The 27,368-nt window shown below is 38.8% G+C and overlaps 1 protein-coding gene across 5 annotated transcripts in view; it reads right to left on the reverse strand.

Annotated features, from left to right (window-relative positions):
• Positions 1 to 27,368, reverse strand: part of gbf1 (golgi brefeldin A resistant guanine nucleotide exchange factor 1) — a 194,582-nt gene that overhangs the window by 37,617 nt on the left and 129,597 nt on the right. For all 5 annotated transcript variants that reach the window (XM_079636156.1, XM_079636155.1, XM_079636154.1 and 2 more), the window contains exon 4: positions 189 to 320. In XM_079636156.1, the coding sequence (XP_079492282.1) occupies positions 189 to 320 (132 nt within the window). The remainder of the gene's footprint in view (positions 1 to 188; positions 321 to 27,368) is intronic.

Genomic DNA, 27,368 nt, shown 5'->3' on the forward strand with positions numbered 1-27,368 from the left:
ACTGACCCCAAATGTAAGCAGTAGTGTATGTATATTAAATGTATTCATATTTCTACATTAACACTTGGATAAGCTCTGATAACCTAAGGAGTATGGAAGACATGCTAAATTGCATTTGATTTAGCATCTAGTATTCTGGAGCAAGAAAAATTTTTTTTTTCTCTCTCTCAGGCACAATAAAAACTTACCTATAAGCCCATATGACAAGAACTTGTTGACCGATGTGAGGGCAAGGCCTGTGATTGGTCCAGTTGTGTCCTCTGAGCGGATCACCTCCAGGAAAGGTCTAAGAAACACATTGGGTTCCACATCGGAAAGATCTAGAATTACAAAAGACAAGTTTCTAGGTCAGAGGAGAGCAATTCAACCTACTGACAAACACATGATGAATAAGATACTAGTCAGTTACTATTTTCAGTGTAGGACAAATTGTTCAATTGCTAAAAATAATTACGTTCTTTATAAATCATTGGCATATACATGAACAATGATTTATAAGACGTGTGTCATGACTGAAATTACCAACCTGTGTTGCATACATGTAAAAAAGATGCAACAGGGCAGAAAGGTACAGCCAGGGAGCGGGTTAAGAGAGGGCTGTTTCTTATTCACCTTGGCAGAGTGGAGTATCTTATTACAACTCTGTTTCCAAAAGCTCTTGTTTAAAGCAGCTGTGTAGGATGTAGGATTTAGCATTAATGAAAATGACTGAACTCGTTGTGGTGGGAGGACTCTGCTGCTGGCCTGCTGAAGTAACAGCTGCTGGGAAAATTAAAGCCTCTCTCTCATCATTAGGGATGATACCGCTTTTTAGAAACGGAGTAAGAGTAGTACTTTTTAAAATGTATTTACCAGTATCGATACATATATTTTTAGTAATGCTAAAATTTTTATGTAAAGTAAAAATTTGAGGGTAGAATGCTTAATATTTTCATGAATCAACTCTCACGTAAGAGATTAGTTCTGGGTCACCATTACCAAGGATGAACAATGGATGGTGAAGTACATGCAAATACTAAAATGCTAAATAAATAGTTTTTCCAAATGGGAAGAAAAAAACAGGATCTTATGTTGTTGAGCAACTTAGATTTACCGGTACTTGGTTATATCCATGCATCATATTTTTTAGAAAACTCATGTTAAATTTAAGTATCAAATATCAAGCTTTTGACGAACATTTATTTCTGCATCTCTCAATCACCACTGTATCACATTGCATTACATATTTGTCCCGCACATTAAAAACTACATTGAAAATACTTACTTTGAGTTTTGAATATAAAATTATACCATCTTACAAATACATATTATTGGGCGATATAGAGTGACAACTGTCATAAATATCAGCAACTGCACCAAATTGCATATTTTTGCTCAGTTTGGACCTCTGAATAATTTGACCTATCCTCAAGTATAAGCTCCAATTTTATCCTGTATTATACTATATGAGACATAAAAGCTTGATGTATCAAATGTGAACACACAAACTGTATGCAAACTTTTTTTAAGATTAGGTTCAATAAACCGTTCAATTTGTAAAGACAAATAGACAAGAAAGAGCCATTTGGAAAACAAAAAAACTCACATTACAAACTTCATCATGGTAATATTGATAAATGACCATTAATAATGCATTTGTATGTATGCTGCATGGTATTGGTTTTAGCACAAAAACATTACCCCAGTCAGATCTATTACAGATACTACCAGATTATATAGTTGTGCAGACCTCCCGTCTTTTAGTAAAGTTGAACACAGTGTATGCGTCCCATACAAAAAATCCTGATGAAAACAGCAGAGGCCAAGAAATAAACGGCCAGTTTCATGATACAAATTTAGGCCTGCAGCTCTGAGTTTATTGATGAGCTTTTATAAGAAATAAGCACCACACATAAAGCCTTAATCTAACAGAGCCAACAAAACACAGCTGCAGCCGAGGATGCAACATACTTCATTATCTTCGCCGAGCTCTTTATTTGTGGATGGGAAAGCACCTCGGGCCAATCCACCCGAGCGCGGGGAACAGCCCCTCTGAGAACGCCGGCGAGAGGGGGGGCGAGGGTTACAAAATACAAACCAGGTAAAACAACAATGGAAAAATTAGTGGAGTCACGAAAACCTGCTGCGAGTGTCGAGCCGAGGCGCAGCTTGCCATAGCAATACTGGGCGGATTAGGGTTCCCCCGAACAGCTACTTTGACGCAAAAAAACAACTCGTGACTTCAAAGCCCGAGTCGAGCCTCAGCCAATTTTACAGAGCGCACATATGACTGCTGAGTATTAGCTTGTGATATCTAATACGCCTGCGGCTTGTTTGGAGATAAAATATTAAATCATTTGAAAATTTCCACACTTTGTCTTATCCGCAGCCAGGTTGCTTCTAGACTCTCTTCCAAAAGCAAATCTTCTGTTGCGCAGTTTCTTTGGGGAACTTGATGTTTTCTTTGTATTCTCGTGGGGGAAAAGCTCAGTAATGCTCCATTCCTACAGTGAAAACTCTTTGACGGTGCTGCAGTATCTGATAACAAGGGTCTCAAGTGCTTACCACTTAACCCAAGTTCACGAAAAGCCAAAGAAATTGTGGACGGCAGAAGAATAACAAAAGTTACTTTGAAATCAAGTCGAAGAAACAAGTCGCGAAGCTTCGAAAACACAGGACCAAACAACTCTGCTGTTAACGCGTTTCTTCAAACCCAGAAACTTTTAAAGGTGGGCTTAGACTATATTACTTTACAGTGGAAGAGAGAGTCTGGAGTGAGGTGGTGGCGATGAAGGGAGAGGGATCTCAAATGAATCTGTCAATAGAAGCTAATAAAGTCTTCATCAGAGGCGATCACCCCATAAGTGCCACCTTCACTGCAGCTAGTCTCTCAGATTGGAGAACTCAATTGTGTTGTATTGATCCAGCTGGCCATCGGCGGCCCGTCGTTCTGCCTCCCCCCACGTGCGCCAATCTTCTTAAATAAAGGCTAAATATGACTCGGTACTTCAGTGCAATCTCCGGGGCCAAGCAGGGAAATAAAGAAATTGAGGTGTTGGACCATGATGGTGAGACAATCACACAGTAACCAGGGTGACCTCTGTGTGACATTGGCCAAAATAAAAAAGGGATTAAAGTCGGTCACCCATCCATGTATGCCACGGCTAAGGGTTTTGAGTCTCCAAGTATGTGCGTGTCCTTGGAGAACAAGCTCAGAAAATTGAGCAACGGTACGGCACGGTACGGCTCCTAACAATCTCCCTTAAGATTCAATTGTGCCTGTACATAACTAGCAGAGGAGCTGTTAGCAAAAACAGAGGACATGGCTCATCTCCATGATATTTTACTGCTTCATAATGCACAAATGTGGCATTTTCATTGTATTTCGAGTTTTGCAAAATATCAAGTTTCCCACTGCATTGGAAACTGCACAATGGTCAGTTCTGTTGTGCTCACTGTAGGTCTAAACTCTGATGGAAGGGCCGAGTCTGGTTTAACAGCCGCCTGTGCAGTCGTGTGTGACTGGTACCTCCGCAAATATCCCCGGACCCTGGGGCCCCTGGGAGCACCTAGAGGAGATGCCGCCGCCACACATTACACATGCACATCAATTGGCACTGGTGCAGAAAGAGCTTAAAACAGAGCACAGTTTAAGCGGTTGAGGGTCTGAGCTATAAATGTATAACAGCAGACAGAGCAATGTCGAGAACAGCATTCAGAAAGCACATTAAAACTGTTACACTGATCCCAATGCATCTTGAGGAGCACAAAAAGCAGGTTTTCAAAGAAAGAAAAAAAAGGGAAAAAAAACGAACTTGTAATGTTTATTCAAAATGTTGCTACTTCCATTTCACTGCAATGTAAGGTCCTTTGTTTTATGTCACCCTTTGCTTTTAAGACCCATAATACTATACTTAATGAATAAAAGCAAATAAAATCACTTATCAAACTCTTTGAACTGTTACCGAGGACTTGAGGAGAATTCGAGTTTACAGAATATACAGTTCAGTCAGTGTTTCCTACAAGGCGTTACATTATGTGAATCTGTTTTGAAAGACGCCAGACTTTATTTGTTTATTTATTTATGCATTTGGCAGATGTGAATAATAGCTTAATATCAGATATTTGAATTTTATTTGTCAAATTTGATTTGACTTGTTTTTAATTGTATTATTTTTTAATAAAATTTTATTTTTATTTATATATCAATCCATCAAGCTCCAAATAAAAGTACTACAGAGGATTTTATTTTAAAAAAAGACATTACCACCAAGTTATTTAAAATATAAGCCCTTTTTGTTGAATTAGCAAAAATAACTGTATTGTGAAATTTGTATCATGATCTAAATGTGATAGTGATAACATTAACATTTTGGAATGCCACCCACCCCTACAGTATTAGTAGGTGATTACTTTGAATATTCCTCACGGGAATTAAAAATAAAGAGGACGTAACTACAAACATAGAGATCAAAACTACCCAAATGATCCAGTATCCAGTTTCCTAAACTGTTTGAGATTTCCCCCCTGTAGTAAATGTAACTAAAGCATCACTGACAGACCAGAATTCCATAGGAGCAATGTTACACCACACAAACAAGAGGAGACAATTTTCCACCAGGCTTTATAGACCAGTGTGTGTGTGTGCGTGTGTGTGTAGGACAGCTATTCAGAGAAGCAAATGATCAGGCTACAGCAGCAGTAATACAAACAGTGGCTGACTCTCAGTACTAGACCCGCTGGGCCTTTGTGTTTGTTTAATCTAATCACAAAAGAACGAATAACTTAATTTGTCAGACCGCTATGTCACATATTTTAGACAATTATACGGGCCAAGTGTCTTCTGTCAGACTGAAAACAGCTATGCTCTTTGCATTAAAAGTGGGTTGTCACGGTACTAAAGTTTCAGGGTACTTTTTAGGGTATAACGTTCACGTGCTCAACAGATATGATTGTGATTGGCTACAATGCTTCATGCTTATAAAAACACACTGTAAATAGAAACCATTGACGTTCAGAGAGCGCTCAAACAAACACGAATGAGAGCGTTTGAAAGCAACGTCTATCAGCGGGATCCGAATATACCTGGTACTCTGTACAACTGGTAATGCAGAAATCCTGGTACCATCAACTTTTTATTTTAGTACCGACTGCTACCAGTACGGTTGGCAAAACCCTATTTAGAAGAGTATAATGAATAGGGGTAGGCGATATACCAGTAGACACGTTTAACCGGTAGAAATTTGTCACCCGGTAAAGATTTTGGAGTATCGTCTCTATCGCAGTTATGCTCTCATATAATGTTGTCGTGCTGCACCATCACGAAAGCTTGTGATTTGTATACTACCCATTTAAAAATATATATTTTAAACCTCTGAAGTGCAATCAGCAGCGAAAGAGAACTCATTTCCGTATATGCGCGCGTTCGTCTGAGAGATGGTTTATGAGCTCTGTCAGAGATTTAAAGCAAAAATAACTATCGTGAAATAAAAATACTAAAGATTGGTCATCCCTAATAATGAATGAAACTAATATGGATTTATCAAACTATTTCACCGTTTCAAAATGTTTGGAAATTGCATAATATATACTCTTTGAATGAAAGAAAGAATAAATGTATGCGCATCAAACCTTCCTGGCCCACTCGCTCCATACAGACAAGCGCCAATTGAGACTCAATTGAGACACAGTTCACAAGCTCACAGTGTAAATTACCTCCAAACAAAACGACCCTCAGCCTACAAGGGTTGCGAATGGGGGCGAGCAGGGGAGGTGGGGGGGTGGAGCATCCCGTGACCAAGCCAGCAGCCCAAAACCAAACACTGATGGTTATTGATCTGCTAGTGGAATTAGAGCCGGGTCTTTCCAGTAGCCTGCTCTAATGCTGCAAGAGATGGGACGAACTAACAAGGCCAGCACGGCTAAAGCAAACCCAGGGAGACTTCTCATCTCAGGCCCCAACCACAGCCTGATCCATCTACGGGGAGGAGTTTGACGCATGTCAACGCGCTTCTCGCCCGTCCGCTCTTTTCTCTCCTGCCTCTTGAAGAAAATTGGCACTTGTCGAAGAGGGCAATTAGGTTGTAACAATGTTATGGAACTCCATACGGTCGTTCAGTACAACCCACAGTGGTGTTTTATAAATGCGCCGAACAATGCTCGCCACAACCTAAACAGGCAATTTGAAAGCCCCAGAGAAATTAAAACTTTTCTAAAAGCTTCCAAAGTAACTCATTGACAATTTTTCCCCTTACAGTGTGATATTAAAGCTGTATTTTAGAATGAAGGGATGAAATATTGTTTGCATTTATAAATAATGCACAGGATCTCAATGCATTTCTGATTTTGCCATTCGGTCTTGGAAAAAATACCTTTAAACTTAAAAAAAAAAAAAAAAAACACTCCCAAAAATATTTCTCTTAAACAACTTTAGGTGATTTGAACTACAATACTATTCAAAAGTTTTTTTTTAGGGGATTCATTGTTTTATTCAGCAAAGATGCATTATATATTGATAAAAAGTGACAGTAAAAAAGATTTCCATTTCAAATAAATTGTTATTTAGAACTTTCTATTTGTAAGTCGCGCTATTTTGGTCCAATGGCGGTTTCCAGTAGCACGGGGAAGGAAGCGCGTGTTCTAGTCTCTCCAGCGTTTTAAAGGAATTTTGGTTAAATAAGACACAGGTTCTCATATGCAATTATCTCATTTTAATCTGACTCCATGAATTAAATAAAAGTTCAATGTGCAATAAGGTTATGTTTACACTTAAATAGTTACAACATGATGTAATGAGAATTTAAACCATTTGTACCCAGTATTTAAATATAAAGTGTTACCTGAGAGAGAGAGAGAAAGAAAGAAAGAGAGAGGGGGAGAGAGAGAGAGAGAGAGAGAGAGAGAGAGAGAGAGAGAGAGAGAGAGAGAGAGAGAGAGAGAGAGAGAGAGAGAGAGAGGGAGAGAGAGAGAGACCCTCTCCACACCAGCTCAGTATCCAAAAAGAAGAGACCCGATAGAGCAAGCACACCTTCCTTTATACTGTTTGCCCAGGTGATATGGGGGATGGGGAAAGCCACCCTCAAATGGCTTTCCCAGTTTTCTCTAAACTTCTATCAACCTTATTACCTTTTATCTATCTGGATATGAGATATCTGTACCACTCACTTTGAGACCTTTCAAATGACACCAAAAACATAAGTTATTGATAAACATTCACATTAAACCATGTTCTTGTGTGAGTTCTTCGTTGTTTCTGAGAGGAAGTCAGGCTGTATGGGGGAAGTCGAATGTTAATTAGCTAGCAGGGCCATTTTGTCTCAGACCAGGGCCCCGACCAATATTTTCAGTCTTCCATATTCATCAAAGAATCCTTAAAGCTGCATTCTGTAACTTTTTTGGGTTAAAAAATATCCAAAAAAATTTGAGAGCAAGTACATAACCAGCCAGTGTTCAAAGCTATCTGCTTGCCTTAACCCGTTTAAAAACGCCAAGCTTGTAATAATGTTTTAAATTCCAGTGGTACTGGTTGATTTCCGCGGAAAATTTGAGCATGTCTTTGCATCATTATGTCACATCTGTACACAAAGAAGATTCTCGGCTTGTAGGCTATGTTGCGTGTGAGGATGTTGGAGGTGGAGATTTATAGCCTTTTCCCACAATTTGATAGTGGATCCAGAAAGGTTCAAACGACAATCACCAGGGACAACTGGAGATTCACCCGTTGTAAAATGCAAAAGACATCGTTCGGACTTCGGAGTGGCTACAGAAAAAAAAAGAGACTGCAGCGCCGGCCCATGCGAAAACAAGGATAATATTGGAAGGGCATTAAATGTAGTCATGCAATACTGATGTTGTTAACATTAACAATTAGAGAACAAAGTATAATTTGCATGGTTTCACGTGATATGATAAGCTATTATTAGATTTAATCAGCGCGATTTACTGCAATGCTTTATTTCCCTTAGTTGGTCAGAACAAAAGTGGATGTTACTTGTTCAGATGATATTTTCTGGTGAATATTCTTATATTGGTCATACTTCCAAAAAGTAGAATCTGTGATTCCGCATGAGAGTATCCACACCGGCGCGGTGACTGACAGCCGCACATTCTCCTCAAAACATTGGATTTATCCGCGCTGTGCCATGCCGAGGCACAACCCATGTAAAGTTGATAAATCCGCGAATAACTGCAATTGCAGATTTCGAACAGAGATGGCGACAGAGGAAAAACTACGGACTGCAGCTTTAACATAAAAAAAAATATATATATATCACGGTTTCCATAAAAATATTAAGCAGCACAACTGTTTTTAACATTAATGAAAATAAATGTTTCTTGAGCACCAAATCAGCATAATAATACCGCAAGTAAAGCCTGTAAAAATAAGGCCCAATGCATTGTGGTAATATGAATTAATTTTTCACATTGAACTGTGTTAGGGTTGAAGTAAATGTCAGTAAAATAAACAGATAATATTCTGGTAGAAAATTAACAGTACCTTCTCTAGTTTTCTATGGATTTTATTTCTTACAGTGTGTGATTTCTGAAGGTTTATGTGACATTGAAAACTAGGTTAATATGGCTGCTGAAAAAGTAACAACATTAAAATAGAAATTACTGTTTTACTGTAGTTTTGATCAAATAAATCCAGCATTGGTGAGCATTAAACACTTCTTTCAACAACAACAATAAAACCTCACCGACTCACCAAAAAGTAAAAAAAAAAAAAAAAAAAAGGCATAAAAGAGGGAAAGAGTGAGAGAGGGTAGGCCATCATAAATAATGTTAATTGTTGTGATGCATCAAGGGGCCTGTTCTTGAAGATCAAAGCTCTTAACATTAGGTAAGGTAATGAGAAGAGGTTCAGGAGAAGTGGTCTTACATTAAAGCACTACTGACCGGGAGCGCAGAGCATGAGGAGGAGCGCGTTTTTTATGTGAGGAATGAGAAAGTGACAGCACAGCACTACCTTCACTGCACAAAGATAAACAACTGGCCTGTTTAGCTAGCCCTCACCCCTAATCCCGGCCTTTTCTTCTCTCTCCTCCACCTCATCACTCTCCCCTGCACTCGAGGGCCAGCCAGGGATTTGTTTGCTGCACCTTGAGGCCGATATTAAAAAAAAAAAATAAAGTGCAGAAGAGATTTTGAGTGACAAAGGCAAACAAATAAACAGCAGGGCTAAAGGCGACCTTTGACCTGGGGGGCTTTGTTTAAATCACCCTCCAGTCATTTTGAGCAGATTCAAATGCTGTTAGTTTTGACAGAGGTGAAATGCTGCTAGTGTGAGAATGAACTCTACTTTGAGGGGGGGGGGGGGGGGGGGGGGAATTAAAAGTGGAAAGGTGGGAGTGGGAGAGATGATAAAGAATTTAAGGGTTCTGCATATGCAGCAAAACATGTCATTATTAAATCTAAAGGTGCTGAAAAAAAACATTGTACAGGTAGTATACAGATACTTTAAGTATTTATGGTTAAGGTTTTTATGGTTAAGGTTTCTTAAATTCGACAAAAATGCATGAAATGGTCAAATGACAGTAAATACATTTATAAACAAATAAATGCAGTTCTTTTGAACTTTCAATTAAAAAAAGAAAAGAAAATGTCAATCACAGTTTTCACAGTTTAACTGTGATGATAATAAGAGAATCAGCAATTAGCCAAAAATAATAAGCAAAAAAGCATATTAGAATGATTTCTGAAGGATCATGTGACAATAAAGACTAGAGTAATGATGCTGAAAATTCAGCTATGCCCTCACAGGAATAAACTTTTTTTTTAATTGTAATATTTCACAATATTTCATATATTTTTGATAAAATAATGTAGCCTGGGTGAGTGTAAGAGACTCCTTTCAAAAAATCTTACAGACTTAAATCTTTCGAACGGTAGTGTAAACTGATAACTTTATATTTATTTTATATTTTCATAATTTTAATATTATTATTACTGGGAAACAACAATAGGCCCCAGTCCAAACATGATGCATTCATAAAGCATGACTTCATTAGTACACATTCCCTGCCTAGCCAGCACCTGTTATCCTGCAAATAAAATGTATTTTTTATGCTGCATACTTTGAACAGAAGTCACATTATTCCGGCTGACCACAGAGCGGAGTGGAGCCGGGCAGTGAAGAGCAGGCCGGAGCGTACAGTAATGAGTTTCACAGCTTGCTGTCTGCTCATGATGGATGGACTTGTGCTCCAAAATACTTTACGCTCAATCACCTTATAAATAACGGATGTTTTATCATGCTGAATTAAAACATTTGAGAGATGGCAAGCATACGGATTCCAGTTCCGCCGTGCGTGTGTGTGTGAGTGTGTCTCCACCGAGCGCTTCCTGAGGAATGTGTTGCTGAAGGTTCCTTCCTGGGTTCCATAAGTCTGTGGGAAGTCTTTAGGAAGCATCCCAGTAGCGTTCAGAGTTGATTTACCGCGTGACATGGTGGCGGAATGATGTGGCCATCACAATGTGGCAAGAGTTTCAGTTCTGATACATTACTAATCATGTAAAGCTGCCACAAACTTTACAATGTCACTTGCGTGATGTATCTAGACATGGAGATTCTTTTCTTCTGATGCAATTCAGTGTATGACGGTTCAAATTTGGTAACATCCATGTCAATTTACTCGGACTTAAAACTTTACACTTACTCGGAATACCCTTTCACAAAACCACAGGGCTCAAAACAAAACAAAAATCCTTATGAATATCACTCTGACTTCTAAGAACATGAATCACGATTCAGTAAGGCAGTCCATTGTGAATCTGAAAGTTAATATTTTTGACTGACTTAAACTAATGCGTGAATCAGACATCACGGCTCGCTGTGTTTGTTGTTGCATGCACTCTATGATGTCTGATGAAACTACATATGAAACTACATTTTAAGCTTAGTTTTTAATTTTTTTGTAGCATTTGCAACCATTTTAGCCACAAACTGGAGCTCTGAAACATTACCAGACAACAGGAAGGCCTACATGATCACTGTTAACATAATTTACAGATAATACATTCTTTGCCCAATAATAACTTAAATCCACTCACGCTTGCTTTCCTAATTAAATTCAATCCTTGTTCTTTTTATTTAGAAATAGAGAGCTCAGACATCCCCTCAGTGTGTCCTTCAGCCGAGGCAGCCCCAAATTAGCACCTCTATTTAGAGGAAAAACAAACAGCCAATATGAGACCCGCTGTTTCCGTCGCATCCTTTGAACGTGTACCCTTGCAGATACCCTCCTGTGTGTCTCGAGTGAGGGTATGGGTGTCCGCAGGGGGTTTGACTGGTGTACAGCGTGGGGTTAAGCCTGGGAGAGCGGTCAGCTCGGCAGGATAAATCACCACACATGCTCTGGCTCGGAGTTCATTTCACACCACTCCTGATGACTACTATCATCCACAACTGCATGGAAAGAATGAGGGAAGGAGAAAGGGCAGACTGAAAGCGGAAAGAGAAAAAAGAACAAGGGAAAGAGAAAAGGAAAAAAGCAAGGTGACGAGAGGGAGAAAGGGGGGGGGGGGGGGGGGAGATCTGGGCCTTATTTGTTTCACCTGCTGTGTTCCTTCAGTTCCACACTAATAGCATTCCCATGGGGTGTGAGAGCATATCCTGCAACCACGCACTGTAGACAACAGGCCTCGGCTACTGTGTTAGCAAGACACTGTGAAGCATACTAAAACAAGCCCTGCCTACAATTAGACCATGGTTTGAGCCGATATCAAGGGGAGGAACAAAGGTTGAAAGGTGTGCTTCAGTAAAAAAGTGTTCAACAATATGCCAATATTTCATAATCATGATTTCTAAAACCACTCAAAACTTTGGGGTTGATAAATTCCTCTATGACTCTCTTATGTGCAACAAGGCTGCATTATTTGATTAGAATACAGTAAAAACAGTAATTTTGTGAAATAGTATAACAATTTTAAATATCTTGTCGATTTTATTTTATTTTAAATTAAAATGTAATTTATTTCTGTGAGTACAAAGATTCATTTTCAGCATCATTACAGTGTCATATGATCCTTCAGAAATCATTCAATATGCTGATTTGTGATTTTAAAAAAATCAGGATTTATTGATGAACAGGAAGTTCAAAATAACAGAATTTATTCGAAATAGAAAGCTTTTGTGACATTGTAGCATATATAATACATTTCTGATGAATAAGTTATTCTTTTCTTAAAATAAGATTTAAAAAAATAACTTACATGACCACAAACTTTTGAATGGTATTGACTAAGCACATATATCCCTAAAACACTGACAAACATCCAGGCTATTTCATATCTGTTTTGATTGCTTGGTCTTTTTTTTTTTTTTTTTCACAGACCTAAATGCACTAAGACTGAACTGAACACACAGACTTTTCAACAACTGCAGCAGATTTTATACACCAACTGTGAACACAGACTGAATAAAACGGTCTCGGACTCTGCGCGTTTGGGCATGATCGGTCGTAAGTATCAAGTTACATTCATAATCGGCCTTACAGTCGTTAAGTGTGTCTCCGGCTTAAGTAAACAACTGATTTACTTGGTCAATCAGAGTGTTTAAATACATTAAGAATAAAAATGGCAACAGGGCCGAAGCTCTTCACTGCAGCAGAGTACAGCTGATTAATCTCAAAGGTGCTGAACTCTCTTTCTGCCTCTCACTTTAACAGAAGCCAGCTGTGTTGCTGCTTACTGCAGCCTGTCTTCATACTACCATAAGCCAGAGCGCAAGGGATTCATAGCCGGTCAAACCAAAATTAAAATGTTGTACTTCCTTACACCTCGTGTCTTTTCTTATTTCCAAACTTTCCTTGACTTTCTTTTTTTGTAGAGCAAAAGGGTACAATAAAAGGGTATTGTGATCATGGCTGTTCCATAAAATACCATAAAAGTAGTGTGAACAGACCAACATTTTAGTTGTTATTCACCGAGTTCTACCCTACAGTGAACCATTAAATCGAGAACTGCTGTAAATGGATCACCAAGTTCAATTTCTGAAGCAGATCAACTGAAATCACTGAAAAATAAGACTGATAAAACTTAAAATACAGAGAACTTTTGTTTTCTCTTCTTTTTTTTCATATTTTTTGGGTCACCATAAAGTGTTGTTGGATGGGAAAGAGCTGCATCATATTCTCCACTGCAAAAAATAACAGCATATGGGTTTGAACAACAAGAGGGTGAGTAAATGAGCGAACTGTCCTTTTTGGATGAACTATTCTTGTCGGTATGAAGTCACCGAATGTAACATGGATGCAGTGAAGGCCTCTCTGTCCATTCACACTCAAACTCAGCACACGCTCTTCATTTACATTTACCATTCAGCAAAGCCTTAATCAGTATTAAGTGTCAGACCGGCCAGTATTTATGTGATGCTGTGTTTCCAGCCTCCAAGCATTGACAGCAAATCCTGCGTGTGTGTTTTATAAAGCACGGTGGTTAGATGGGTTGGATTAGGCTCAAGTCACCTAATGACTATATTATGAGCCGGTGCATTAAGGAGGATTAATCTTAATCTGAGCTGTTTCAGTTTGCAGTGTGTGAGCGAGTGAGAGGGCAGAGGACCTAGTGAGGAACAACCCAAACACAGCAGAACAGCATTAATGAAGAGCTCTGAAGGGTCTGAACTGATCAGTCCAGTGTGGACTCCTACAGTGTGTGAAAGTTAATGGCTGTGTTTACATATTAGGGGTCTGCGTTGATTAGTCGTGGATCAGAATATGTCAGCTGTGTTTGTTATATTCACAGCGACTGCAGAAAGAAAATTGCAGTGTCTATGATCTGTGTGTAACCTGCAACAGCAAAATATATTTGCAATTTTGTAAAGGTTGGGAAAAAAACAGAGCACTAAGTCTTCACAAAGGAAGGATATATAATAACGATGAGGCAATAATATTAGGTTCAAATAAAGTATCAAAAACAAGTAATCATATGGTTTCATAGAACAACACTGACTGCGTTTACATGGACCGCGGTAATCGAATTATTGACCTTATTCAGAATAAGACAATATTCTGATTAAGGCGTTTACATGAGTTGCTTTTAGAATGGTCCTTTCACGTTTTACATGTTATTGAACATTTATGGTACAGCCATTACGTCACCATGCCACGCCGTCCGATGTTCCCTTCTTACCAACATACGGTTTTCGTTATGGTACCATATAGTTTCATTTTTAATTTTACGAGAGCTTCAAGTGCAGAGTTAATTATTTGTCATGCTATATGTGCAAATAGATGAAGGGGGCAGATACGTCAAATGGTTAATCACTGCCGCATAAACTCCCACAGACTTTAATAGTGTCATTAAGGTGTGTACATGTCTATAATGCACTTTGATAATGCGACTAAAAATAGAAATACTCCAAGTCTTAATTTGATTTGTGTTTACTTCAAGTATGACTTTAGCCGGATTAAGGTAATCAGAAATCCCTGTTTACATAGTAGTTTCTTAATAAGAGTATTGTCTTAATCGGCTTAATATAGGAATATTGTTGTCCATGTAAACATACTGACTGTTAAGAAATATAATATAAACAATCATCTTGCGTACATTTTGTATTAACAAATTCCTGTAGAGGGCACCAACAGCCTGTTGTTGTTACACTTTACAGCAGATCAAATCTTTGTTTAATTTTGGCCGAAAGACATTAATTCAAATATTTACTTAATCTTTAATATTTAACCACTTCTTTACGACAGAAATGCTACAGCCACTAATTTATTGAACAAAAATATGTGGACATCAAAAAAGAGCAAGGGTTTAAACTTATTTTGAAATCGTGATGAACAGTTTGCATATTTAGAAACACATTGATTTATTCTTCTGTGTTGGCGTAGGTTTATAAATTATGTACCTTACAAATCTGATGCAATGGCGCACATTGCGCTCCCAGATGAATATTATAAGCAACCCAAACTCACAACATATACAGAGCTGGAGTTCGAGACATTTAAATGATAACAGATCATGTAGAGCAGCTCTGAGACGCACGCAAGTAACCTACACGCATCTAAATAGCGAATATATTAAATACGTGGGGCATGCCTTTCTGAAGTCACAATACCACTATGCTATAGTATGGTTTTTAAATGGTTATAATACATCATGCAGCCTTAGAAAACGGTCTAATAATGCGGATCATGGATTCTCGTCCGTGGAATGCGCCACATACAGTATTTTTCCAGTTACTCGACACGAGTAAATTGCAATCGAAGATTTTTTTAAATCGAGTACTCAAATTAAATAGAGGAATCGTGAGCCCTACACAAAACGTAAAAAAAAAAAACTAAACACGAAAATTTTAAACAATATCTTCAATATTTTTATATTGTCGATTAAAAAAAGTTTTTAAAAAGTTGAAAAACGGAAAAAAGGGAATGCCTGTCATTTAACAAAAAAACAATGACTATCCATTGACATTGTAATACTGGGAAAACAAAAAGCAAACTGCCAGGAACAATCAGAGTGTAATCATCCACCCAGACCAAAGGAACTAAACTTCTGTTAGTGCCAGTATCTCTCTCCATGGTAACAGCTGGTGACTTTGAACAACACAGGCTCGGGGACCACATTTCTGTGCAGTGATACCACAGGGTCTCCACAGTGGGCAAACATTAAAGCCTATCGGGTGTACTCCCAGCGGGATATTGAAATGCTACGCTGAGAGTGGCGGGCAATGCCCTGCGCAGCTTAGCAGACCAAGGCGACAACTGTCATAAATTACTCCCCTGTGGGTCAGCATGTCTGCAGTACTGTAAGCAGTCTTGCATGGAAAGAGGGGTGAGAGACTACAGAGTGCTATCCACAGGCCGAGACTGGCATCAGCTATGCCCAGTTCAACCACCATAGCCCTTAAAACAAAACCGCCACGCACAGAGACGCGCACAATCACAAAGCTGGGAGAGCCGTTCCGGGGAAGAAAAATTACGGAAGGACTTGAAGACTCGTGCATGGCCTCAACTCCCTCTTAGTTTCCATTCATGGGCTGAGAGTTTAAAGAGCAAAAGCAAAAGTACTCGAGCCAAATTCCCATCCCATCTCAACCTTTTCTAGTGATGTCTAAAGTGCACTTCCCTAGAGCTTGCTGTTTGTCATAAAACATCTCTCAGCACATAATTTACCCCAAACCGGAGAAGCAAAAAAGAAATACAAACACAATTTACAGAAGTGGTGGTGGACCAGAATACTGCAGCCGTTTGCCAGCAGAGCGGTAATTTTAAACCGTCCGGCGTTAAGTGGCTCTTCCACCATACTGTGTGGTAATGTGGGACAGCTGAGCACATGGGCCCCTGGCCAGGGAGTGCATTATCTTTATGAATTCATGACAAAATTCTTCTTAGATAGCAACAGCAAGATAGGTGTTTGTAAACATTCAAGCTCCGTTTTCACATGAGAACATCTCGAACAAATGGGAGATCAAGCTGAGACGTCTATGTACTACGCAAGCAATCGGGCATGCTCTCCTAGTCGCAAGCAAACTCTGTCAACTTGCTTTGCAAAATCACTAAATTATTATTCGTTATTGACCAACATATTGTAAAAAATAATTAATAAACAATTATAAAATTTTAAAAAGCCTTAAAATTGTTATAAAATTCTACAGCAGACAAGGTTTCCAAATTAAAACAAAAAACAAACATTTTATATGACATATTTGTCCAAAAAAAATGCATTTGAAAAAGTTTGCTACCAGAACACACTCTTTAAAAGTATCAGAATCCACATGCCAACAATGCTCTGAAGATTTCAGACTAAACTTGACACAATGTTGCTTACATTACAGGCTTTGCTAGGCTTAGTTTATAAGTGCATAATTGAGACCCTCATTCCCTTTCGCACTTGTCAACTAGACCAGTTTTTTTAGCCAGTCCCGAGATAAAAGGATGACATTGATATGGATTTATTAACCAACAATACAACGACTCCGTACAGAATATTTTTTATTTGTTCTTTAGATGAACAATGTAAAAGAGGACTGAGAATAATTACACCATACTTTAACAAACTCATCAAATACTTGCATTTATCATGTGTTGTTTTGTTTCTTTTGAGCCTTGTGACAGAACACTTTCCCATATATCGAGTTTTTGCAGTCTGTTGCATCTCCATCTCAGCCCGTTCGTTCTGCACACGCAAGGCTGCGCCTATCCAATCCGACTGGCATCACTGCCATGGAATGCTGAAGTCCACATTTTTCCCATTCAGCAAGGAAAAACGGCCTTTCAAAACCAATCAGCTAGAAATGTTGCTTTGTTTTTATTTTCAACTGAACTTCCTGGAACCTATTATGAAGCTGTCAGGGATGTATATTTAGCTATGGCAACAGTGGGCCTCCTCGCCCACTTGCGCCAATGGTCATGTCACCTCTGATAAACAGAAAAACAATTGGCTATCCCCTTTGTCACCTTAAAAGAAAATGGCCGAAAGCATGCTGGGGAAGAGATGGCCAATCATAGGCAGAAGAAATGGAGATCTGACAAATACTATGGGACTTTTACCATGGGTGATCGGTTCCTCACGATTCTTCAGATAAACTACTCAAGATTAATCTAACAGTTTGCTGTAACTGAGGGTATTTTGGTCTGGACTAAAAAGAAAAATTAAACCTTTAGTCCTAGTTCGCTTCACGTTCACATTGTAATTTTTAAGACAGAACCTAAAGAAAAACCAACAGGGATTTACGCCGTATATTTTGTGACGGAACCGCACCAGAGTACGATTGGAAACGGACCACCTTTTCAGGGGTCTTGGTTCACTTGCATCATAGTTTGCTTTAATCTAACTAAACTTGCCAAATGTAAACACACCCTAAATGACAATTAAGAGATTCATCCCACAATGTCAGCGAGTACATAAAAAGATTCTACAGGATGACAGAACCTTAAAGATCGAGTAGTCTGGGCCGCTTTCTACATCATTCAGTGCACAAATACCCCCAACCCTGCAAAAAGAAGGGTGTTGTTTATTGGCTTGCTATATTGAGAGCAGACCCATATATCTGTGCTGCTGAGTTTGATGGAATCTGTGCATTGAGCCCAGGATTAGCCCAACCTAAACTTGACTAAACAGTAACAAGGCAGCCGACTGGTTCACAAGTTCAGTCCACTGTTCCCTCCCCCCCCCCCCCCCCCCCATCACCCCTGAGCCCACTTTAAAGAAAAAAGAAAAAGACAGCGGTGCATGTTCCCAGGTCATAAATTCAGGGTCAAGATTTCATCACTCATAACCACCACCAGCACTGCCAGTTTAGCAGGAATTTTTACAGTTTAAAACCAACACAGGCTTATGTGCATAACTGGGATGGCTAAAGACTGACCTGCACATACCGGAGCAGCTCAACGGGGGGGGGTGAGATGTGAGAGAACAGCCATGTCAGTCAAAACACAACCACAGAGACGGACTGGTGCTAAACATACTATGAAGCATTTTCACGTGTGCGTTTGGTAGATGCGGCTTTCAAAAGAGTATATTGGATCGGTCTAAATTCACTGGGAGCAAATCCATGACCCTACCAGTTGAGCTAGTTAAGTTTAATCTCATAACTGTCAATATTATACTTTCAACACATTTCAAATTCAATTCATAAAAAGGCGATACATACTACATGAAAAAAAAAGTTCAGTGTTAATCAGTTCAAACTATTAATTTATCGATTCCGCTACACAAATTCAGAGTATCAGCCGACACCAATTTGATACCAGTGAGTTTGATCATTGTAGAATATCTATATCTCTGTGTGTGTGGAACTGATGATCACTCTTTTATGTGTACATTATTGCCTAGAGCACAGTTCACTAAATACACATTTCTTTATTATAGAGAAAAATAACAAATGAATAACAGTAAATGATTATAATCTATAACAATAATATTTCATGAACTAAAATGCGGATAATTTAGTATAATTTATCAAACTATCATAATACGAAAGGTTCCAATACAGAGCAACACAAATCGCTCATGCACATCCCTGGTACAGAATGAGCAGCTTTAAAGCAACATGGAGTCACAGCGAGCAGCGCTCCGCATTGAAAACTTCATGGCACAAAAATAGATATTGTGCACACAACTCCTAGCGTATTAGATCTATCCAGCAGTTTATTAAGCCTTTTTTATTCACAGTTTTAAATTCCAGTCACTGTCTGTTCAATTCACAGTCCTCTCTACTCCAAAGTTGTGATCTAACAGACACCCAGAGTAGGCTACATCTTTTAGAAACAGCAATAAATTTGAGCAAGATAAAGTCTTTTATAGACCTTTATCTACTGATCAAGAGTAATAAATGGAAATATTGAATCATTTTGGAGGAAGTTTTACCAAGCTGACTGTCATAACAGAACGTGACACGCTGTTTAAATGCTGAATGGAGAATGACTGACGGCCACCAGACGGGAAGAGTTTCTGTGAACTTTGATTTAACAAAGTGAATATTTGTCTGTCCCTCACATTAAGCAATCGAATGGCTTCAGCAAACTTGGAATATAGGGCACAAAAACTTTTATGGTGCTTTACATACATAAATTGATTGATTTAGTATATCATTTTATCTATGCATCTAAAATCTATATACGGTATTCTATAATAAATATTATATATCACTCATCCCTATTTGCAGCATTATGTCCAGATCTTCAAATGCTGTTAAGTCTTTGTCTAAGAGTGGAAGGCTAAATTGCAAAGCCTGGATAGCACCATGCAAGGCAGTAAAAGAAGCATGAGCACGTGGGGAGGGCCGTTGGCACGCCAGTGTACCAGCAGGTCTATTTTGCTTCCAGAGCAGTCAACACCTCCTTGTTGTCCTGGGTTGTTAGCATGTCCCCCGGTCAGCTGTGGGGGCTCTGCCCGAGCCACAGTCTCCTGTCCCTGTCAGCATGATGGCTTTTGTCAAAATTTGTAATCGGCGGCGCTGATCTGATTCTATTTAAGAAGGGCTCGTCAACAGGTTTAGAAGAATGGCCGCACATGTCACCTCTCTCGATTGAATATTTATGCAGCCACCCCCTCAAACGAATGGCTGACAGTTGTTTAATCATCTGAGAGCGTCTGTTTCTCCCCTCGACGGCGACAAGAAAGTTCTGACCCATGTCACCTTTACGACGAGCTCTGCTCTAAACTCAGCTGCCGGCCTAAAATAGGAGCTGGTTTTTAATGCCAGGCCACTTGAATGTTATTGACTTTGCCAGCGTTCTGTTCTTTGCCGACAGTGGGCAGCGGGCATAAGGCCTTTAATCGTATGGTTGAGCTTTGTCACAGCATTTCAATGAAGAGTAATTGAGAGTGATGGGCGTCACTGGACAACTTCCATGGACAGTGATTAATGAAGTGACGGTAACACACAGGCTCATCAAACACGGACTCTGAGATGTTCCATACATCTGTTGTATATTTTACAATAGTGCTCGTGTCTTTTTAAAGAAATGAAAGTTAAAAGTAAGAAAAAACCCATCCATCCACTCCCCTTCAGATAGAGAGTGTGGGTATTTTCATTAGGTGAACAGAGTGAGAAGATGCTTTAAGGAATGAGTGACAGCCACAGCTTGACATAAGAGACCCAGAGGCTCAAAATTTTAGCACGGAAAGCTCCAAACATGTGCAATTTATCCAAACAATTTCTGTTGTCTGAGTAGAGATACATTTTTTTCACATTAATTTTATCCATAAGTATTTTTAATAAATAAATAAGAGCTTGAAACCAGCCTTGAAACCAACCAACCAGTGCAAAGAAGAACCACAACATTACAACATTTGATTCCAAGCAAACCTTTTTATAACATTTAACTATAAGAAAAATATTGAAATATAATAACGGTAAAAGTTTTAAATAACTTTCCAAAGTCCCTCTCTAGTGCCTTCACGAACCCCACAGGCCTTAAATGAGTTTGTATGTGTACGAAATATAGGACTCGCTCTTGAACCCGTCCTGGTTGACATGGTGATAACCACAGCATAACCATGTTTTGGTGTCTCATGTCAGTAAATAAGAAACATTGATACCATTTGGGAGGGAGCTATTTTTAATGAGAGAAATATTAGTAACCGGAGAGCCATTTTTAATAAACCAATGTCGACATGTTTACATTTGTTAAGCTGCTCCTCTCTAGACTAGTGGTTCTTAACCTTTTTCACACACGAGTCCACCCATTGTCAGCAACAATATTCGAAAGTCTTATTGCTTTTCCATTTTTTTATGATTTACAGAACAACCATTTACAGGATAAGGATTAGGGTTAAGAAAGTTACAATTTCTTTCTACTGGATAAAACAATTATAAAATAATAATAACAAGTTACACGATTTTGTTCATTTACATGTCTGATTTCTAGGAAAAAAACTTTTAAAATTAGACTTCCTCATACTAAGGTTTTCTTTAAACACACACACAAAAAAAATCTTTGTTTGATGGGGCGAGTAACAATTAATGTTGTTAATGCTTGTTTTGTCTTATTTTAAGTCACCTTGAGGGCCCTTTGGATGTTTACTGAGGCCCTCAAGTGGACCCCGGTGTCCTGCTTAAGAACCACTGCTCTATGCCATAATGTACAGATTACAGACTAATGGGTGGTGAGAGCAAATACAAGAATTGTATCAAAATCTGTGAATGAGTTGCATGTTCTGCTCAGTTATGTACACACTAAATGTACTCTATTTAATATTTACGCAGTTGTCACAATTGTATAATGTCTCCTCTAAATATCCAAACCAGTACTGTTACAGAATGGGATTACCAACTCAATAGATGAGTGACAGCCACATTTAGCGGCAGTGTGTATAATACACATGATTTTCCTGTATTCTTTGCATGCACTTAATCTCTATCCAAATAAAGCTTTGGCTTCATGATACAATACTTCAATGACATACAATAAAAGAGTAAGAATGAAACAGGGATTCACTTAATTGTGCTTTAAATAAAATAAACGGAGTACTATAGGACGCATGAAATAATGAATAGTGAAATAAATCAAAATGAATATGAAAGGCCTAGATAAAGTGTAGAAAATAACTGACACAAAACACTGTCAACATTCACTATGAAATCTCATCTGCCCATAAAACTATGGCTTTTGCGTGTATGCTGTATATGTGACATTGAGGGAGTGTTTGTCCTAGCATTGACAGGGCAAGAGTGGTTGGAATTTTATTTGCCAATAAGCCTGTCAATCTGTGTGTCTCTGAGTGTGTGTGTGTGTGTGTGTGTGTGTGTGTGTGTGTGTGTGTGTGTGTGTGTGTGTGTGTGTAGAGCAAGGAGCGAAACAAGACAGTTGGACTTGAATACACACACACACACACACACACACACACACACACCGATGCCTATTTAATTAGAAATGTGTATTAGAATGTTCGTGGTCACAGGGTCCTTATGGGGCATGAAATAACAAGCAGCTGTGTTCAGGGTGTGTGCGTGTGTGTGGAGAGGTTTATTAGCTCAGTCCATAAAGGCAGTCTGGGATTCGCACAGGGACGCCCTAGGCTTAAGATCTGAACGCCACACAAGCAAGGCGCTGCCTCTGAAATACTAATATTGGCCCTTATTTCTGCAAACCCCCCATCCCAGACCATTCCCCCTCTACCAGGGCTTAGTCTACTGCTGGTCTGCTGTGCGCTTTGATTTCTCCAGCCTAACAGACGTGAAAAAAAGAGAACTCTCTCAACATCATAAGACACTCCATTGTCAATAAAATCCGAGTAACCTCTACTCTTGCTCTAATGTTACAAACCTCAATGAAATCGGACAGTGGTAATCGTGCACCTTTCCTCTTTTGGCATTACAGACAATTTTGGTTAGCTTTACAACTACACTGACCAGATGCAAGATTCCAGAAAACACAATACCTGATATACTTTTCACACCCATCAAAGGGTAATAGCTACAGTCAGAACCGGAGAGGCTTTCTATTAATTTAGCCATATGAGCCAGATTTAGTGGGATTCAGTGTGACCGACACCTGTAGTTATGCCTCCTGCATGTAACTTGCATCTTTAGCCTCAGGTATTGATGAGTAAACTCACTGAAAACAGACAACAAAGTGCTGTTGACATGACCAAATTAGTTCATTTCTTTAAAAAAATGCCACTGGTATCAAAGAGCCAGAGTCAGCAATAAATATGACAAACTGTTCAGGGCATTTTTTTCCTTTGATAATGGGGTGAAATAAAAAAAATGGGGTTACAACTTGATGCTCAAGTAACATTTCTTATTATTATCAAAGTTGAAAACAGTTGTGCAGCTTAATATTCTTGTGAAAAAAATTCAGGAATCTTTGATGAATTTAAAGATCAATGGAACTTAAATCATCATTAATTTTAAATATAATCTTGTTGAAAAAGTCTTTACCGTCACTTATGATTAATTTAAGGTGTCGTTGCAGAATACAAAAAATATATATATAATAAGTAATTCAATTATAATTATAATTAAAGCTGCAAGCAGCATTTGTCGGTGTTCAAGCTTTTAAGGCCTTTAAGGCCTTTAAGCACATTAACGTTAAAAGACATTAAGATTTATTTAGCAAGCATTTAACCACTGACATCATAGATGGAAAAACACCATTTACAGCCAATACAGGCAATTTACCATAGGAAATATATGGTTTAAAAGCTTTTTAACAGTTATAGCGCCACCTATGGTCCGATCTACATAAAATTTTGCATGCTTGTTAATGATGTTATTGCAAATATGCTCACCAATTTTTGTGAAGTTTTGAGTTTTTATTTAGGATTTAGAGGCTTTTGAGTGTATTTTGACACGCCCCTTTTCTTAAATTACCCTCTTATAGCCATCCAAATGCAAAAGTTCAACTTTTTTTAATAATTATTGATCTAGAGAGTCCAGAGAATTGTTCTAGACTGGTCTGGTTCCGATCGGGCAAAAAACCAGGGACTAGTTCGCAAAAGTAGCTTTTTAACGTAATTGCGTATAATTAATGAACAATTCAATTGACAGCATTAGTTCTAGAGGCAAAGTTGTTCAGCATGAGGAGATCTATCAAATGATATGCATATTCCGACGATATTTGTAACACCACGTGATTACAGAGCCGTAAAACTCGTTAGCGCCAACTAGTGGCCGATTTCTTTCAAAACTCTTACAGACTTTTAGGGCCATGAGTTGAACATGGCCATCGAGTTTCGTTACGATTGGCCTCCGTTAACCTTGTCTAATGGGTGCTTAAACTTCATTGGCCAATGGCGGCCATTTTTTTTTTAGATACGCCAATATCCTTCTAGACATAGATGGCCCCTTGGGCCAAGACACTGCATACCAAATTTCAAGTCAATCGGACAAACGGTCAGGTGTTTATACGTTTTTTATGTGTTATAGCGCCACCATGTGGCCAATCGACGCGGTTTTTTTATCGTTACCTCAAATTGACCTCGTACACATGTGTACCAAGTTTGGTGAAGTTATCTCATTTACTACTTGAGTTATAGGCATTTTAGTAATATAGGCTCCGCCTACAACGTTAATTTTACGCCCCCTAGCGACCGTTAATCGATAATTGAACTTTTTTTCAATAATTATTGATTATCAGACTCCAGAGAACATTTCTGCATTGGTTTGGTTCTGATCGGGCGAAAAACCAGGGACTAGTTCGCAAAAGTAGGTTTTTGACAAAATTCAAAATGGCGGAAAATCTATCATGGCGGAAATTAAATCGGAGATATACGTTTTTTACGTCAGGTGGTCAGCTTTCCAATGATATAAGACACTTGAGTCTACGACATACGGTCTAGGAGTTATGACCAGTTTCGCACAATTGATCGCTATAGCGCCACCTATGGGCCAATCGGGGTCATAATTTGATAACCTCTCCTCGATTTTTGTACTACCTACTGGCAAAGTTTCAAGTCTCCAGCACTTACGGTTTGGGCTGCACGATGCGTTTTACGGCGGAAGAATAATAATAATAATAATAATTAAAGCTGCAAGCAGCATTTATCGGTGTTCAAGCTTTTAAGGCCTTTAAGGCCTTTAAGCACATTAGCATCAAAAGACATTAAGATTTATTTAGCAAGCATTTAACCACTGACATCATAGATGGAAAAACACCATTTACAGCCAATACAGGCAATTTACCATAGGAAATGTATGGTTTTAAAGCTTTTTAACAGTTATAGCGCCACCTATTGTCAGATCTCCATAAAATTTGGCATGCTTGTTAATGATGTTATTTCACATATGCTCACCAATTTTTGTGAAGTTATGAGTTTTAATTCGGGATTTATAGGCTTTTGAGTGGATTTTGCCACGCCCATTTTCTAAATGAGCCAATTATAGCCATCCAAAGGCAAAAATTACACTTTTTTTCGATAATTATTGATCTAGAGAGTCCAGAAAATTGTCCTAGACTGGTCTGATTCCGATTGGGCGAAAAACCAGGGACTAGTTCGCAAAAGTAGGTTTTTAACGTAATTGCGAATATTTAATGAACGATTCGATTGACAGCATTGGTTCTTGAGGCAAATATGTTCACCATGAGGAGATCTATCAAATGATATGCATATTGTGACGATATTTGTAACACCACGTGATTACAGAGCCTTAAAACTCGTTAGTGCCAACTAGTGGCCGATTTCTTTCAAAACTCTTACAGACCTCTAGGGCCATGAGTTGAACATGCCCACTGAGTTTCGTTCTGATTGGCCATCGTTAACCTTGTCTAATAGGTGCTTACACTTCATTAGCCAATGGCGGCCATGTTTTTTGAGATACACCAATATCCTTTTACACATACATGGGGCCTTGGGCCAAGGCACTGCATACCAAATTTCAGGTCAATCGGACAAACGGTCAGGTGTTTATATGTTTTTTCTGTGTTATAGCGCCACCATGTGGTCAATCGACGCGGTTTTTTTATCGTGACCTCAGATTGACCTCCTACACATGTGTACCAAGTTTGGTGAAGCTATCTCATTTACTTCTCGAGTTATAGGTATTTTAGTAAAATAGGCTCCTCCCACAACGTCCATTTTGCGCCCCCTAGCGACCGTAAATCGAAATTTCAACTTTCTTTCGATAATTATTGATCTTCAGTCTCCAAAGAACATTTCTGCACTGGTTTGGTTCCGATCGGGCAAAAAACCAGGGACTAGTTCGCAAAAGTAGGTTTTTGACAAAATTCAAAATGGCGGAAAATCTATCATGGCGGAAATTAAATCGGAGATATACGTTTTTTACGTCAGGTGGTCAGCTTTCCAATGATATAAGACACTTGAGTCTACGACATACGGTCTAGGAGTTATGAGCAGTTGTGCGCAATTGATTGCTATAGCGCCACCTATAGGCCAATTTGGCTCATATTTTGATAACCTCTCCTCGATTTTTGTACTACCTTGTGGCAAAGTTTCAAGTCTCTAGCACTTACGGTTTGGGCTGCACGATGCGTTTTACAGGAGAATAATAATAATAATAATAATTAAAGCTGCAAGCAGCATTTGTCGGTGTTCAAGCTTTTAAGGCCTTTAAGGCCTTTAATCACATTAGCTTTAAAATACATTAAGATTTATTTAGCAAGCATTTAACCACTGACATCATAGATGGAAAAACACCATTTACAGCCAATACAGGCAATTTACCATAGGAAATGTATGGTTTTAAAGCTTTTTAACAGTTATAGCGCCACCTATTGTCAGATCTCCATAAAATTTGGCATGCTTGTTAATGATGTTATTTCACATATGCTCACCAATTTTTGTGAAGTTATGAGTTTTAATTCGGGATTTATAGGCTTTTGAGTGGATTTTGCCACGCCCATTTTCTAAATGAGCCAATTATAGCCATCCAAAGGCAAAAATTACACTTTTTTTCGATAATTATTGATCTAGAGAGTCCAGAGAATTGTCCTAGACTGGTCTGATTCCGATTGGGCGAAAAACCAGGGACTAGTTCGCAAAAGTAGGTTTTTAACGTAATTGCGAATATTTAATGAACGATTCGATTGACAGCATTGGTTCTTGAGGCAAATATGTTCACCATGAGGAGATCTATCAAATGATATGCATATTGTGACGATATTTGTAACACCACGTGATTACAGAGCCGTAAAACTCGTTAGCGCCAACTAGTGGCCGATTTCTTTCAAAACTCTTACAGACCTTTAGGGCCATGAGTTGAACATGGCCATCGAGTTTCATTACGATTGGCCTCCGTTAACCATGTCTAATGGGTGCTTAAACTTCATTGGCCAATGGCGGCCATTTTTTTTTTAGATACGCCAATATCCTTCTAGACATAGATGGCCCCTTGGGCCAAGACACTGCATACCAAATTTTAAGTCAATCGGACAAACGGTCAGGTGTTTATACGTTTTTTCTGTGTTATAGCGCCACCATGTGGCCAATCGACGCGGTTTTTTTATCGTGACCTCAAATTGACCTCCTACACA

The sequence above is a fragment of the Phoxinus phoxinus genome, assembly GCF_949152265.1.
Source record: "Phoxinus phoxinus genome assembly, chromosome: 14".
NCBI classification, from domain to species: domain Eukaryota; kingdom Metazoa; phylum Chordata; class Actinopteri; order Cypriniformes; family Leuciscidae; genus Phoxinus; species Phoxinus phoxinus.